At 32.5% G+C, this 16,899-nt stretch overlaps 6 protein-coding genes and 1 long non-coding RNA gene across 9 annotated transcripts; 4 read left to right on the plus strand and 3 right to left on the minus strand.

The window, feature by feature from the left end:
* The first annotated feature begins 339 nt into the window (after positions 1–339).
* LOC124434185 (E3 ubiquitin-protein ligase PDZRN3-B-like) lies at positions 340–1,314 on the plus strand. Its single transcript, XM_046984065.1, has one exon. The coding sequence runs from the start codon at positions 340–342 to the stop codon at positions 1,312–1,314; it is 975 nt and encodes a 324-aa protein (XP_046840021.1).
* A 912-nt stretch (positions 1,315–2,226) lies between these two features.
* LOC124435492 lies at positions 2,227–2,629 on the minus strand. The gene is made up of 3 exons (XR_006945048.1): positions 2,577–2,629; positions 2,338–2,480; positions 2,227–2,243 (listed from the first exon to the last, which is right to left on the minus strand). It is a non-coding gene; the product is annotated as an uncharacterized LOC124435492 (long non-coding RNA).
* Positions 2,630–2,872: 243 nt separating this feature from the next.
* LOC124435483 (probable ATP-dependent RNA helicase DDX20) lies at positions 2,873–3,951 on the minus strand. Its single transcript, XM_046985446.1, has 2 exons — positions 3,708–3,951; positions 2,873–3,177 (listed from the first exon to the last, which is right to left on the minus strand). Exons 1-2 carry the CDS (start codon positions 3,895–3,897, stop codon positions 2,897–2,899), a joined length of 471 nt encoding a protein of 156 aa, XP_046841402.1. The 5' UTR covers positions 3,898–3,951; the 3' UTR covers positions 2,873–2,896.
* A 1,141-nt stretch (positions 3,952–5,092) lies between these two features.
* Positions 5,093–6,700, plus strand: LOC124434186 (kelch-like protein 12). Its single transcript, XM_046984066.1, has one exon. It carries the CDS (start codon positions 5,093–5,095, stop codon positions 6,698–6,700), a length of 1,608 nt encoding a protein of 535 aa, XP_046840022.1.
* A 3,339-nt stretch (positions 6,701–10,039) lies between these two features.
* LOC124435474 (probable ATP-dependent RNA helicase DDX20) lies at positions 10,040–13,020 on the minus strand. Of its 3 annotated transcripts, XM_046985433.1 has the most exons (9): positions 12,805–13,020; positions 12,004–12,267; positions 11,661–11,772; positions 11,430–11,572; positions 11,268–11,332; positions 10,950–11,023; positions 10,801–10,859; positions 10,362–10,444; positions 10,040–10,257 (listed from the first exon to the last, which is right to left on the minus strand). In XM_046985433.1, the coding sequence occupies exons 1-9, from the start codon at positions 12,992–12,994 to the stop codon at positions 10,237–10,239; spliced, it is 1,011 nt and encodes a 336-aa protein (XP_046841389.1). In that variant the 5' UTR covers positions 12,995–13,020; the 3' UTR covers positions 10,040–10,236. The 3 variants fall into 3 exon arrangements, 2 of the variants coding, with proteins under 2 accessions (XP_046841389.1, XP_046841391.1); XR_006945038.1 differs by lacking the exon at positions 10,801–10,859; XM_046985435.1 differs by lacking the exon at positions 10,801–10,859 and having other exon boundaries at positions 10,040–10,444.
* Positions 13,021–13,892: 872 nt separating this feature from the next.
* Positions 13,893–14,946, plus strand: LOC124435478 (E3 ubiquitin-protein ligase PDZRN3-B-like). Its single transcript, XM_046985439.1, has one exon. The coding sequence runs from the start codon at positions 14,168–14,170 to the stop codon at positions 14,861–14,863; it is 696 nt and encodes a 231-aa protein (XP_046841395.1). The 5' UTR covers positions 13,893–14,167; the 3' UTR covers positions 14,864–14,946.
* Positions 14,937–16,003, plus strand: LOC124435477 (kelch-like protein 40b). The gene has a single exon (XM_046985438.1). It carries the CDS (start codon positions 14,952–14,954, stop codon positions 15,726–15,728), a length of 777 nt encoding a protein of 258 aa, XP_046841394.1. The 5' UTR covers positions 14,937–14,951; the 3' UTR covers positions 15,729–16,003.
* Positions 16,004–16,899: the final 896 nt, after the last annotated feature.

Here is a 16,899-nt window from a genome sequence, read left to right on the forward strand (position 1 = left end):
TTATGCAGGAATGTATCAAAATGAACTTTTGTTCAGCCGAAATCATGCATCAAACTTTACAAAAGATCACTGCTTGAAAACAACTTTGGCAACAACTTTGTGTTGAATCATCCACCCATTTTCTTTCCATAGCAGAACATAAAATCGTAGACATCTATCGTTTTAGAAAGCAAGACATGTTTTGAGAAAATAGAAGCCAAAGGAAACGTCTTTGCGAAGACATTCAAGAATCGATAAAAATGGAAGATATGCTCAAAGAAAATGGAAACATTATTTCATGAAATAGAAATACAAACATACAATGTAAACTTGGTCAATAAATTACAAAAGTCTTCGGCAATGTCTAGAAATGACTCATATGGTGGATATGAACAAGAGAGATTTCTCGATAAAGTTCATCCAAGATTTGAATGTCCCATATGTTTCAAAATATTTAAGGATCCTGTTCAATGTCCAAATCAGCATCATTTCTGTCGTTCTTGCATCGAAAGATTTTTACTTTCTTCTAACAAATGTCCTCAATGTAATTGTCAAATTACGTCGAAGACATTGCAGGATGCACCTAGAATTCTCACCGAAATGTTAGAAGATCATGATATTCGCTGTAAGAATGCCAACCGTGGTTGTCATGAAATAGTGAAGCTTCAATTTCTCGAACGTCATGAGAAGAACTGTGGTTATTCACCTACACCTTGTAGAAATGAAGGTTGTAACGAAGTCCTTAATAAAAACGAGATTGAAGAACATGAAAGAGAACGATGTGAGTTCCGTCTCATTGAATGTGAAGAATGCAAAATGATGCTTGTGTTCAGATACAGACGATCTCATTCATGTTTCTTGAGGAAAGAGATTGACGAGTTGACCAAAAGATTGGAGATGTTTCAAAAGATGTTTAAAGAGCAAATGAAGTTGAATCGTGATGAAATGATGATTCATGTCGAAGAGCAAATGAGATTAAGTCGTAATGAAATGACGTTTCTTACAACAGAAACGACAGAACGATATAATTTTCTTACGGGGAAAGTAAAGATTTTTGTTTGTGGAGGAAGAGATGGAGAGAATCGTTTGAATTCTGTCGAGTCTTTCAACTGGGATTCAAATTGTTGGCAACAGGAACCTGAAATGAATGAAGAACGATCTGGAGCAACTGCATTTGTTCATAATCGAGAAATATTTCTCTGTGGTGGTTGGAATGGGAAACAACCGTTAGGAAATATTGAAAGTTTAAATGTGGATGGAAAATTGCAATGGAAAATATCTCATGTCATGTTACCAAGAAAGTGTAATGCACATAGTATGATTTATCATAATTGAATATATATAACTGGTAAGTATTAGAATTATAGAAACACTTAACGTACGACAAAATTATTGATATCGAATACGACATTTACCATGGCTCAATTCTCATTGCACGATGTTTTATTTTGGCTGACAACCTTTCTCATTAAAAAATAAACTTGGCTCCACTTCCAATCTTGTTATCCATGGTAAAGTCAAAGTTAATAAAGTGATGCAATTCAGACAGTCAGTAAAAGCAGAAACTTGTTTTATAATGTAACATGTAAAACAGTATGACAAAACTTCATGTTTCATAAAAATGTGGATGTCTTATTTGTTATTTATTTGATAAATAGGTGAAAATATCATCTTGAATGTCTTGATATGAAAACAAAATCTGGAAAACTACTTTGTTGACAAATAGCTAAGATGTTTGACCAATATCTAAAATTACATAAAACATACCTGAAATATGTGTAGAAAAACCATTTTATAAAGTTTACTCAAATTCTTTGCTCTATGAAATAAATTTATACATAAAAATTAAGAACTACCTCAAATTGTTGACCACAATGTAGTTTTTGTTAGCATATATTTGATAGTTAGAAAAGATAAGGCATTGATGGAAAGATATCTGTGACAACATAACCAGTAAATGATTAACCTACAGTAGAATATTCAACAATATAACAAATGCACAGATTAGTAAATTATAAATGACATATCAAATAAGCCTGCAAACATGCAACACACTGGACAACAGTTTCACAAGTTAATAGAATGAGTAACATACATTGAGTGGTAACATACAGAATAAAGATTTAGATGATTTGTCTAGACCAACAGTCCAGTGTTTGCATGTAAATGCGAGCCTAGTACTAGGTATGACCAATACTACAACCTTTTCATCAAATGTTTTATGTGGGAGAGAATGACCTATTGTGCAAAATAATGATGAATCCCTAAAACTTTCATGTACTTTTAATAGTCAGTACATACAATATAAATGTTCATTTTCACTAAACTTAAACTATAAATATAACTTACAACACTCACCTTCTAGTGCAGGGTCCATGGCATTCAAACAAACAAAAGTTGGATTTCTCATATATTTCTGTAAATGCTTGTTAAGATAGTTTGGATAGGTTGCAGACAAAGCCAACACTTGCTTGCTTTCAGGAAGTGTTGAAAATATCCAACTACAAATTATAAAACAAGTTTCAACCATCATATTATGAAAGAAAAATCATGATCATATATGGAAAATCAAATTATCCATATATTTAATGGTCTACTTGATCTGATCTTGAAAGTTTTCCTCCAAAAGTTTATCAGCCTCATCAAGAATACAAATCGAATGGAAGAAGTAGACAAAAGTTTGCTGTCAATTAGATGTTTGACCGTCCTAAAAATGATTGAAAATTGATTTCACAAAAGTATCCTACAATTAAGAAGAAACACTAGCTTGTACCTTACTTGATGATATTAAATGTATTTTTTTGTATGATTGCTTATGTATAATACTTTGCTTGGCACTGACATTCCAAATTATAATATATATTTCTGCCCAAAGCTATACGTATTCATTCTCAAATGATATGCAATTGATCATTATTCAACTGCTCCACCTACCTGGTGTACCAATAGCAATTTGACAAAGTTTCAACTTGTTCTTGTTTTCTTCAATAGACAAACCACCAATAAAAACATTTACATGAAGTCCTTGCATATGTTGACCAATAGAGTTCATTACATCCTTGATTTGAACAGCTATCTCTCGAGTCGGTACAAGAACCAACACTTGTATAGACATCATTGTAAGACTGATGCTTTCCAAAGCAATCACACTAAAGACACATGTTTTCCCTGTGCCAGATTTGGCTTGTGCAATCAAATCTATAAAGAAATCTTTTTTAAATTTTTAATTTTTTAGACAACAGAATTTACAAGGCTTAAATGGAAAGTCATTTTAATTGAAAACCTTTGCATGAACTATGAAACTAAAACTTTTGAGTTCACTTTACTTTTCTGATAGTGAGTGCTTTTCCTACATTAAGACTACATTTCCTTCACACCAAAAGCTATAAGAAGCCATCCAATTCAAAACTACAAAGTGTGCAATTTCATCAAAGTTGGTGGTGACCCTTTGTAACATGTACATTGGTGGACTGAATGATGGTGAAATGATGTCTAAAAGTACCTCTGTTATCTTAATGGATTGTTTGATGAAAAGCTCAATAAGGAAAAGTTTCCAATTTGTTGACTATTATCAATGAAATCTAACTATCAATGCAGTGCCATTTCCAAGTTGCTAAGGCTTGTAGCACTCTCACTGCTCACATGAAACATGGCAAAATTTAGCTGAATGTATGAAAATATTGTCAACAAAGAAACAGAAAAACAAGCATTATATACAATCCACTCACCTACACCACAACGACCAATAGGAATAGCTTTCAGTTGAATTGGTGATGGTCTTTCAAATCCAGCACTTTTCAACCCTTTGAGGACATCTTTGGATAAAATTAATCCTGAGAAATCGACTTTCTCATTGATTAAGACGTCTGCTGTGCGACGTTTTGCATTTAAACGATGCGCAATAACTCTACGGTGCATTTTCCCTAAAAATGTTCAAAGTTTCTATTACAAAATTTGTTGAGTGAACATTGATACATTTACCACTGACCTGTATACTAATTAGCTGGATGGATTCCTCCACCCTAAACAAAATTAAATTCATACATTTATAAGTATATGTTAATATCTTATATGGGCAAATGTTGGTTGAATTTTTTGTATTTATTAAAGAATTCATTCTCTGAACTAGTAATATTGAAAACTATGTTTTTTGAACCAACTAGTTTTTTCAACAACAGTAAAGTGACTTTATAAAGTCTTTATAATTCCTGAGATATTAAAAATTGACGCCAATTGATTTTTTTTACCGAAAAACTTCTAATATTCTTCAGTTCTTAGGCAAGTTTTGGATAGAATACTTGGACAGAAATTTCTACCACAACCAAAACATGTTTTGTAACATCATCAATGATTTTTGTACGCACAACGTACTTATTTTACACAGTCAGAGAAAGTGTGACCCAACTGGACCCAACCCCACGGTCTTCACCCAACTTAAAACATCGAAACATTAGACTTTTTGAATACGAATTCTTGGTAATAATTAAACATTCTTGACACAAAAATTAAAAAATAAACAGCTATTATATAATGTGTTGATAAAATGTTGAATACATCTTGATAAAATGTTGAATACATTAAACGGTTGAAAACATCGCAGTTTGAAGTGATTTACTAAAAATTTGGCGACGATTGTACAAAGAAATGAATATAACAGAATTACAATAATCTTAAATAAAAAATATCATAAAGCCATAATATTTTGACAAGTTTATGATAAAATGTGATACAATTTTCTCTCAACTGATTTTAAACAAACAATTATTATCATTGAAGTATAACTTTATGCAGAAACTTATCATAATGAACTTTTGTCCAGCCGAAATCATGCAACTAACTATACAAAAGATCACAGTTTGAAAACAACTTTGTGATGAATCATCCACCCATTTTCTTTCCATAACAGAACACAAAATCGTAGACATCTATCGTTTTAGAAAGCAAGACATATTTTGAGAAAATAAATACCCAAGGACGTCATCTTGTCAAAGACATTCAAGAATATATAAAAATATGGAAGATATGCATAAAGAAAATGGAAACATTATTTCATGAAACAGAAATACGAACATACAATGTAAACTTTGTCAGTAAATTATAAAAGTCTTCGACAATGGCTACAAATGACTCGTATGGTGGATATGAACAGGAGAGATTTGCCGATAAAGTTCATCCAAGATTTGAGTGTCCTATATGTTTTAAAATATTTAAAGATCCTGTTCAATGTCCAAACGAACATTATTTCTGTCGCACTTGTATCGAAAGATACTTGTTAACTTCTGATAAATGTCCTGAATGTCGATGTCATCTCATTAAGGAGACATTAAAGACAGTGAGGTTCATTAGGGAAATGTTAGAAGATTTTGATATTTGCTGTGTGAATGCCAACCGTGGTTGTCCTGAAATTATGAAGCTTCAATTTCTTCAACGTCATGAAGAAAACTGTGATTATTCACCTACATCTTGTAGAAATGAAGGTTGTGACGAAATCATCAATAAAAACGAGATTGAAGAACATGAAAGGGAACAATGTGAGTTCCGTCTCATCGATTGTGAAGAATGCAAAATGATTCTTGTATTTAAGTATCGAAGATCTCATCCATGTTTTATGAGGAAAGAGATTGACGAGTTGACCAAAAGAGTGGAGATGTTTCAAAAGAGTCAAGATGACAGAGTTAAGCATGTTGAAGAGCTAGTGAAGTTGAATCATGAAATGGTGACTCATGTTGAAAAGCAAATGAAAGTGAATTGTGATGAAATGGCGAATCAAGTGAGGTTAAGTCGTAATGAAATGACGTTTCTTACAACAGAAACGACAGAAAGGTGTAATTTTCTTACAGGAAAAGTTAAGATTTTTGTTTGCGGAGGTTATGATGGCAAGAATTTTTTGAATTCTGTCGAGTCTTTCAACTGGGATTTAAATTGTTGGCAACTGGAACCAAAAATGAATGAAGAACGATCTGCAGCAGCTGCATTTGTTCATGGTCGAGAAATATTTGTCAGTGGTGGTTGCAATAGTAAACAATTCATTGGAAACATCGAGAGTTTAAATGTAGATGGAAAATTGCAATGGAAAATATCTCATGTCATGTTACCAAGAAATTGTCATGGACATAGTATGATTTATGATAATGATAATGTGATTATGATTGGTGGATTTAATAGTGGAGAAACCTTTGATACAATCTACAGTATTCAATTAAATCCTCCACATACGACAAAATTATTGGCGCAAATACCAGAGCGAAGATTTTGCCATGGCTCAATTATTATTGGCGACGATGTTTTAGTATTTGGTGGAGGAATGTCTGAAGAATTAAAAGGTATGAAAAACACTGTTTATTCATACAGTCTCAGTAGAAACGAATGTAAAACCTTGGCTCCACTTCCATATCCAATACGAAATACGGGTATAGTCAGTTATAAAGGTAATGCAATTTTGATTGGAGGTGTGAATGATAAAAATGAAACATTAGATAAAGTTTTGATGTATGATGTGAAAGCAGGACAAACAAAAATGCTACCTTCACTTAATCATAAAAGATATGGTTGTTCAGCAGTTATCATTGGAAATATTATTGTTGTGGTTGGTGGCTATAATGGTGAATCTTATCTTGATTCAGTTGAATGTCTTGATATGAGTACAAACGTTTGGAGAGAACTACCTCCCATAATGACCAAACGAAATTGGGCTGCTGCTGTTGTTTCACCAATATATTAAAAATATCATTACTAAAACATATAAGTTTTATATTTTACTAAAATAGTTTTTGGGAGTCGTAAAATGAAACAATCATTTTAGAAACTTAAGTCTGTAGTTTAAAATACAACATTTTTACTCGAATAGGGCGCCTACCTCTTTTATCGTAGCCATTTTAAGAAATGTCAATTTTCATGATGAGATTTATATTACTGATAAACTGTTAACATGTACGTAACTTATAATGCAATGTAAATAATTACCTGAAAGTGTTTAAAAACATGTTTTGCAACAGCATGTTAATTATTCTTAATAACTGTTACACATGTACACAGATATAGCTAACTAGGTCATGATCGTCACACATGTACACAGATATAGCTACCTAGGTAATGATTGTCACAAATGTACACAGATATAGCTACCTAGGTAATGATTGTCACACATGTACACAGACATAGCTACCTAGGTCATGATCGTCACACATGTACACAGATATAGCTACCTAGGTCATATCGTCACACATGTTTGTAGCTACCTAGGTCATGATTGTCACACATGTAAGATATACCTAGGTCATGATCGTCACACATGTACAAGATATAGCTACCGTCATGATCGTACCAACGTTAAAACCGGGATTTCTTGAATACCAGTTCCCGGTAATAATTAAAACATTTTATGCACAGTTATGGTAAATTGTTTATTAATAAAATATACATTAAATGTACAAACATCGCAATGTGAAAGTGATTTGATTACAACTAAATCATAAAACAAGATTTTTTTCATGTTCCCCAAGTTTTTATTTTGAGCGAAAATGAATGTTTATTGCTCAACATACAGGAGAAAAAGTTCTCATAATCATCATTTCTAATGAATCTAACTTAAGCTATAAATGGCATCGAAGAGATTTTAAATGTTTTACAACCTTATGTATTATTTCAAAGATTTACATATCATCAGAAACCTGTTCATAACCGTTCATCGCTCGACATCATCACAACTTATCTTTCATCTCGTGCTAATCACACGAAACACGCGAGTCTTTACACGAACCACGCAAATTTTCATACGATTCATACGACTCTTCGCACGCACTACTTGACTCTTCACTCAAATCACATGATTCTTCAGTAGAATCACATGACTCTTCAGTAGAATCACATGACTCTTCACAAGAATCACGTGACTCTTCACGCCAGTCGCAATTTTGGCTTGATGATTCGCAATCATCACAAACGGAGGATTCCGACATCTCACATTCATCCAATTTGTTTTTCTCAGTAATAAATGCATTACCCCATTGTTTATGAAAGATGACTTGTGACGTTGAAGGATAAATCATAGCACTTTTAAAGTTATTTAGTTTGTTTTCTGTATCGTATATTGTTTCAATGTTGTGATGACTTTTGATTTCTTTTACTTCTACACTGTTCACTTTGGATGTCGTAGCTTCCTGATTTTCAACAGCAACATTTTCACTCTTAATGTCAACAAATTCGTTTTTAACATTACCCATAATTCCTGGATCCTCGACAGTCTGTCCGTTTCCTTGACGACAAACGTCAGCAACGACAGAAGCTTGAGATGTGTAAATGTTCTTGTTTTCAGCCAACTCATCATCTTTAATAATGCCATATTTCAAGATTTCCGTTGTGGAACTTTCGCTATTGTCTGAATTATTTTCAATTACTCGCGTTAACCTTTCTTTATTTTTCTTTTGTTCATTATTGTTACCACATTTAAAACTTTTATCAACCACAATGTCAGTGAAAGCTACAATCTCGTGAATTTTATTCTTCGCTCCTCCATTCAAACCTTCAACTAAATTTTCTTTCGTCATTGTGGAGCTCGTTTCGCCATTATGAACAAGGTTTGTAGTTTCACAGCAAAGGACATCATCTTCTTTCACCTTCCCTTCTCCAACTATGGTTGTAGCAGCCGTAGAAGTTAATGAAGGTATCTCGCCTTTTGACTTCATCAAACTACATTCGACAAACGCATCTTCACATATGAGCTCAGATAAATCTTCTAAATATTAATAATAATTATGATAATGACAATGATAGTAATAATTCTAAATACTAATAATATAAATACTAAATGTGGAAGCAAATATATTTTATATTATTATAAAAAATTCGTATGATGCTGTGATATTATTCTTTAAAACATAAACATTACCTGGCAAAGGATCGAAATTTATTCCACATTTAATTTCGATGTCTTTCAAACTTGATTCTTCTTTTCCTGCGGCCACGAAATTTATGGCCACGCCATACGACCCTGTTTAACGTTCAAAACTAAACATAATCCCCAATAATGAATGAAATTTTTCCTCTGTTGGGAAGATGTTTGGCGTACGCATTAAAAAGTATGAAAAAATAGATGAGAAGTTGGTTCCCATAATCGATGACTTATCATACGATACATGGCTTTGATAATGGCAAATGTATTTCTGATGAGCCATCATGATACCAAATTATTCTTTAATAGACGGATGGGTTAGGTAGGTAACGATGGATTTTATAGGAATGTAAGTAGAATGGATTGGTGGCATGGGTTGATATAAGGGTACATAGGGTACAAGCATAAGCTTATTTGTCATTTTATCGACGTCATTTTATACGTATTGATCAACATTTGTCTTTTTTCTTGTTGTGTAAAAACGTGTTACGTCGTGAACAAAAAAATAATATCATTGTCAAACATTGAAACATGACATTGTGCAAGTAAAAATAGCCAACCAGGTTCAAATCTTTCTACCTTGAGATCTACTATACGCAAATATTTTAGCAGTATGTAAAATCGCCATTTTCAGTAACGCCATCCTCGTCAAAAAAATAATGGACGACTGTTGCAATTAGCTATCTATAAATAATTTAAATGGTGACCTACCGTAACGTCCAGCCCTCCCAACTCTATGTAAATATGTCTCAGAGTCACGTGGAAGATCCATGTTAATCACAAGGTTCACACGTTCAGCATCGATGAGACATCTATAGATACAGAAGATAAAGTATGGATAGATGTTTTGATCATGGTGATGAGGGAGAGATGTTGTGATGAGGGATGAGATATTGTGATGAGGATGAGAGATGGATGGAGAGATGGTGAGGGGATCATCTCAGTATAAATGAATTTCCACATAAATTTTTGAATGTTAATGCTCCTGTTTAAAGATAATTTTAAATCAAAGCAATCATTCTAATAATACCAGTACTACCTATAATTACTTATAATAGTAGAGAAGATTCAATGGGAGATTCACTCTACACTATAATTAAAGATTTAATCCCTCGGGATGTTACCTCTGATATTAATCATAACATTAACGAGTGACGTTGTAACACGGTATACTGGATGCTATCATTAATAATATTTATCATAACATTGACAAGTTACCCTTGGAAATAATACAAGATGCTATCTTTAATATAAATCAAAATATTAACGAGTTATCCCTTGGTTGTTATACGTAATGCTACCGTATCACAATATTGACAAGTTGCGCTTGTTAGTAATACAAGATGCTAGCTCTAATACTACTGTAATCATAACATCGACAAGTTACCCTAAATGGAATACAGATGATTTCTTTAAATTAAGAATATTTCTACTTTAACTGATGTCCAAGTATCCAAACAAGAAAATATAGAAATCAGTTAACGTCACTTACAAGATCTGTTGATATCAAAATACGACATTTGAACTCCTTCAACTTCCTCATTGCATCAAGACGTTCATTTTGGCCTTGACCACCTTTCTCAAAAAAATAAACATAAAAAAATAAACATGACTGTATTTTATTCTTGTTTTATCCAATGACAGAGAACAAAATTAACATAGTGATGACAATTAACAGACCAGTCAGTACAAAAGCAGAGAAACTTGTTTTATAAACTAACACTAACCAAAGTATGACAAAGCATCATGTTTCTAAAACACAGTGACCTCTCTACTTTGTTATTTACTTTTGTAAATATTTTTATTAGAAAATACCCAGAAAGCATCTCGGTGTTCATGAATACAAAAAAGAAAATAAGGAAAATTACCCTAAATGACAAATCAAACAAAGATAATTGACCAAGATTTATAAATTACATAGCAAACACTACCTGAAATATGTGTAGAAGGAAATCCATTTTTAGCCAAAGTTTCACTCAAATTCTTTGCTCTATGAAATAAATTTATACATAAAAATTAAGAACCACCATACAAATTGTGACGGCAATGAACACAATGTAGTTTTTTGTTAGATACATACCTTATTTGATAGTTAGAAAAGATAAGGCATTGATGGAAAGATATCTGTGACAACATAACCAGTAAATGATTAACCTACAGTAGAATATTCAACAATTTAACAAATGCACAGATTAAGGTAAATTATAAATGACATATCAAATAAGCCTGCAAACATGCAACACACTGGACAACAGTTTCACAAGTTAATAGAATGAGTAACATACATTGAGTGGTAACATACAGAATAAAGATTTAGATGATTTGTCTAGACCAACAGTCCAGTGTTTGCATGTGTGTGCGAGCCTATAGCCTACTCGGTATGACCAATACTACCAACCTTTTCATCAAATGTTTTATGTGGGAGAGAATGACTTGGTATTGTGCAAAAATAATGATGAATCCCTAAAAACATATTCATGTACTTTTAATAGTCAGTACATACAATATAAATGTTCATTTTCACTAAACTTAAACTATAAATATGACTTACAACACTCACCTTCTAGTGTAGGGTCCATGGCATTTAAACAAACAAAAGTTGGATTTCTCATATATTTCTGTAAATGCTCGCTGAGATAGTTTGGATAGGTTGCAGACAAAGCCAACACTTGCTTGCTTTCAGGAAGTGTTGAAAATATCCAACTACAAAGTATAAAACAAGTTTCAACCTTCATATTATGAAAGAAAAAATCAATGATATTCAAATTATCCATTTATTTAATGGTCTTACTTGATCTGATCTTGAAAGTTTTCCTCCAAAAGTTTATCAGCCTCATCAAGAATAAGCAATCGAATGGAAGAAGTAGACAAAAGTTTGCTGTCAATTAGATGTTTCACCCGTCCTAAATGATGATTGAAAAATTGATTTCGCAAATGTATCCTACGAGTTTAGGAAGAAACAGTAGCTTGTACCTTACTTGATGATATTAAATGTATTTTTTTGTATGATTGCTTATGTATAGTACTTTGCTTGGCACTGACATTCCAAATTATAATATATATTTCTGCCCAAAGCTATATGTATTCATTCCCAAATGATATGCAATTGATCAATATTTAACTGCTCCACCTACCTGGTGTACCAATAGCAATTTGACAAAGTTTCAACTTGTTCTTGTCATCTTCAATAGACAAACCACCAATAAAAACATTTACATGAAGTCCTTGCATATGTTGACCAATAGAGTTCATTACATCCTTGATTTGAACAGCTATCTCTCGAGTCGGCACAAGAACCAACACTTGTATTGACATCATTGTAAGAATGATGCTTTCCAAAGCAATCACACTAAAGACACATGTTTTCCCTGTGCCAGATTTTGCTTGTGCAATCAAATCTATAAAGAAAGTCTTTTTAAATTTTTAATTTTTTAGACAACAGACTTTACAAGGCTTAAATGGAAAGTCATTTTAATTGAAAACCTTTGCATGAACTATCAAACTAAAAATTTTGAGTTCCTTTACTTTTCTGATAGTGAGTGCTTTTCCTACATTAAAACTACATTTCCTTAACACCAAAAGCTTTAAGAAGCCATCCAATTTAAAACTACTAAGCATGCAATTTCATCAAAGCTTGGTGGTGACCCTTTGAAACATGTACATTGGTGAACTGAATGATGGTGAAATGATGTTTAAAAGTACTTCTGTTTATCTAAATGGTTTGTTTGATAAAAAGCTCATTAAGGAAAAGTTTCCAATATGTATAGTATTATCAATGAAATCTAACTATCAATGCAGTGACATTTCCAAGTTGCTAAGCTTGTAGCACTCTCACTGCTCACATGACACATGGTAAAATTTAGCTGAATGTATGAAACTGTTGTCAACAAAGAAACATCCTACAGAAAAACAAGCATTATATACAATCCACTCACCCACACCACAACGACCAATAGGAATAGCTTTCAGTTGAATTGGTGATGGTCTTTCAAATCCAGCACTTTTCAACCCTTTGATTTCATCTTTGGATAAAATTAACCCTGAGAAATCGACTTTGTCATTGATTAAGACATCTGCTGTACGACGTTTTGCATTTAAACGATGCGCAATAACTCTACGGTGCATTTTCCCTAAAAATGTTCAAAGTTTCTATTACAAAATTGTTGAGTGAACATTGATACATTGACCACTGACCTGTTTACTAATTAGCTGGATGGGTTCCTCCACCGCAAACAAAATTAAATTCATACTTTTTTAAACATATGTTAATATCTTATACGGCAAATGTTGGTTAATTTTTTGTATTTATTAAAGAATTCATTCTCTGAACTAGTAGTATTGGAATGTATGTTTTTTCAACCGACTATTTTTTTCAACAACAGTAAAGTGTCTATATAAAGTCTTTATAATTCTTGAGATATTAAAAATTGACGTCCCGTTGACTTTTTTTTACCGAAAAATTTCTAATATTCTTCAGTTCTCAGGCATGTTTTGGATAAAATACGTGGACGGAAATTTTTACCACAACCAAAACATGTTTTGTAACATCATCAATAATTTTTGCAGGCACAACGTACCTATTTTACACAGTCAGAAAAAGTGTGACCCAACTGGACCCAGCCCCACGGTCTTCACCCAACTTAAAACATCGAAACATTAGACTCTTTGAATACGAATTCTTGGTAATAATTAAACATTCTCGATACAATTATTGTAAAAGAAACTTTTATTACTTTGATAAAATGTTGAATACATTAAACGGTTGAAAACATCGCAATTTGAACTGATTTACTAAAAATTTGGCGACGATTGTACAAAGAAATGAATATAACTGAATAACAATAATCTTAAATAAAAAATATCATAAAGCCATAATAACTTGACAAGTTTATGATAAAATATGAAACAATTTTCTCTCAACTGATTTCAAACAAACAATTATTATCCTTTAAGTATAATTTTATGCAGGAATGTATCAAAATGAACTTTTGTCCAGCCGAAATCATGCATCAAACTTTACAAAAGATCACAGCTTGAAAACAACTTTGGCAACAACTTTGTGATGAATCATCCACCCATTTTCTTTCCATATCAGAACATAAAATCGTAGACATCTATCGTTTTAGAAAGCAAGACATGTTTTGAGAAAATAAAAACCCGAGGAGGTCATCTTGTCAAAGACATTCAAGAATCGATAAAAAGATGGAAGATATGCATAAAGAAAATGGAAACATTATTTCATTAAAAATACGAACATACAATGTAAACTTGGTCAGTAAATTATAAAAGTCTTCAACAATGGCTACAAATGACTCGTATGGTGGATATGAACAAGAGAGATTTGCCGATAAAGTTCATCCAAGATTTGAATGTCCTATATGTTTTAAAATATTTAAAGATCCTGTTCAATGTCCAAACGAACATTATTTCTGTCGCACTTGTATCGAAAGATACTTGTTAACTTCTGATAAATGTCCTGAATGTCGATGTCATCTCACTAAGGAGACATTACAGGATATAGCTAGATTTGTCACCAAAATGTTAGAAGATCTTGATATTCGTTGTGTGAATGCCAACCGTGGTTGTCCTGAAATAGTGAAGCTTCAATTTCTCCAACGTCATGAGGAGAACTGTGGTTATTCACCAACACCTTGTAGAAATGAAGGTTGTGACGAAGTCCTTAATAAAAACGAGATTGAAGAACATGAAATAGAACGATGTGAGTTCCGTCTCATCGATTGTGAAGAATGCAAAATGATGCTTGTGTTCAGATACAGACGATCTCATTCATGTTTCTTGAAGAAAGAGATTGACGATTTGACCAAAAGATTGGAGATGTTTCAAAAGATGTTTCAAAAGCAAATGAAGCTGAATCGTGATGAAATGGTGACTCATGTTGAAGAGCAAATGAGGTTAAGTCGTAATGAAATGACGTTTCTTACAACAGAAACGACAGAAAGATGTAATTTTCTTACGGGAAAAATAAAGATTTAATGTTTTTGGAGGAAGAGATGGAGAGAATCGTTTGAATTCTGTCGAGTCTTTCAACTGGGATTCAAATTGTTGGCAACAGGAACCTGAAATGAATGAAGAACGATCTGGAGCAACTGCATTTGTTCATGGTCGGGAAATATTTCTCTGTGGTGGTTGGAATGGGAAACAATTCTTTAGAAACATCGAGAGTTTAAATGTGGATGGAAAATTGCAATGGAAAATATCTCATGTCATGTTACCAAGAAATTGTGGTGGACATAGTATGGTTTATCATAATGATAATGTGATTATGATTGGTGGACGTACTAGTAACGAAGCCTTTGATACAATCTACAGTATTCAACTAAATCCTCCACATACGACAAAATTATTGGCGCGAATACCAGAGCCAAGATGTTACCATGGCTCAATTCTCATTGACGACAATTTTTTAGTATTTGGTGGGGGAATATCTAGGAAATTCGAAGATATCAAAAACACTGTTTATTCATACAGTCTCAGTAAAAAGGAATGTAAAACCTTGGCTCCACTTCCATATCCTGTAAGTGACATGGGTATAGTCAGTTATAAAGGTAATGCAATTTTGATTGGAGGTCAAAATGATAAAGGTGAAATATTAGATAAAGTTTTGATGTATGATGTGAAAACAGGACAAACTAAAATGCTTCCTTCACTTAATCATAAAAGATATGGATGTTCAGCAGTTATCATTGGAAATATTATTGTTGTGGTTGGTGGACATGATGGTGAATCATTTCTTGATTCTGTTGAATGTCTTGATATGAGTACAAACGTTTGGAGAGAACTACCTCCTATGTTGACCAAACGAAGTTTTCCTGCCGCAGTTGTTTCACCAATATATTAAAAATTTATTACTAAAACATACATGTTTTATGTTTTACTAAAATAATTTTTGGCAGTCGTAAAATGAAACAACCATTTTAGAAACTTAAGTCTGTAGTTTAAAATACAACGTTTTTACTTGAATAGGGCGCCTACCTCTTTTATCGTAGCCATTTTAAGAAATGTCAATTTTCATGATAAGATTTATATTACTGATAAACTGTTAACATGTACGTAACTTATAATGCAATGTAAATAATTACCTGAAAGTTTCTAAAAACATATTTTGCAACAGCATGTTAATTATTCTGTCATTACAATTGTTGAACAACTGGTAACAGCCCATTTTGATCATTGAACCTTCGGCAAGTTGGTAACATATTCATTAACTTTGAATGTACCATTGCAGCTTGTCTTAATTCTCGAAATGCACTGCTCATTAACTTCAACATGCTTTAAATGTGTTGAAACTATACTTACTACATTCTTTATTACATTGAAGAACAATATAATGTGTATTTTCCTTTTCTAAGTCAACATGATTGCAATGCTTTACCAGGGCATTTTAAAATTTCATAAAACACCAAACAGCAAAGACAAGTCCATAAACACGTTTTTGCATAGATTATTAAAGTTTAATTGTTTGATGACTTATTTTCTTGAAGGTCCAGGTTTGCGTCATCGTTTATGTTTTGACTTCTTTGCCATTTTGATGGCTTCTAAAATTTTCTTCTATTTTATTTCATTATTTTCTTGATATTACGGAATAACAAAAGGAAATCCAAATTTAACAAACACTTTTCTCAAGAGACAAAATATAATGTTTTTGAAGAAACTTGTCGAACAATACAGCGATCATATTTGACATGAAATTCAGTTCATGGTCATTGCACTAATGAATGATGTAACTTAAGGAACACTATAACATGGCAAAAAGAGATTTACCGAAAGAAACCCTTGCACAACCTTATCTATTATTTCTAAAAGATTTATTTACCAAGAGAAACCCGTTCATAACCTTCATCTCTAAACGATCCATCACTAACTTATCTTTCATTTCCAGAATAATACAAACGTTGACATGGTATTCATAAAACTGTGTCAAGCGTTGAAGGAAGAACATGACGTGACTGCAACAGGTACAATGAACTTTAACGATGTAACACTTACTAACAAAAAGCGTTCGTATTCCA

Source organism: Xenia sp. Carnegie-2017, unplaced genomic scaffold (assembly GCF_021976095.1).
Source record: "Xenia sp. Carnegie-2017 unplaced genomic scaffold, XeniaSp_v1 HiC_scaffold_14, whole genome shotgun sequence".
In the NCBI taxonomy this organism is placed as follows: Eukaryota; Metazoa; Cnidaria; class Anthozoa; order Malacalcyonacea; family Xeniidae; genus Xenia; species Xenia sp. Carnegie-2017.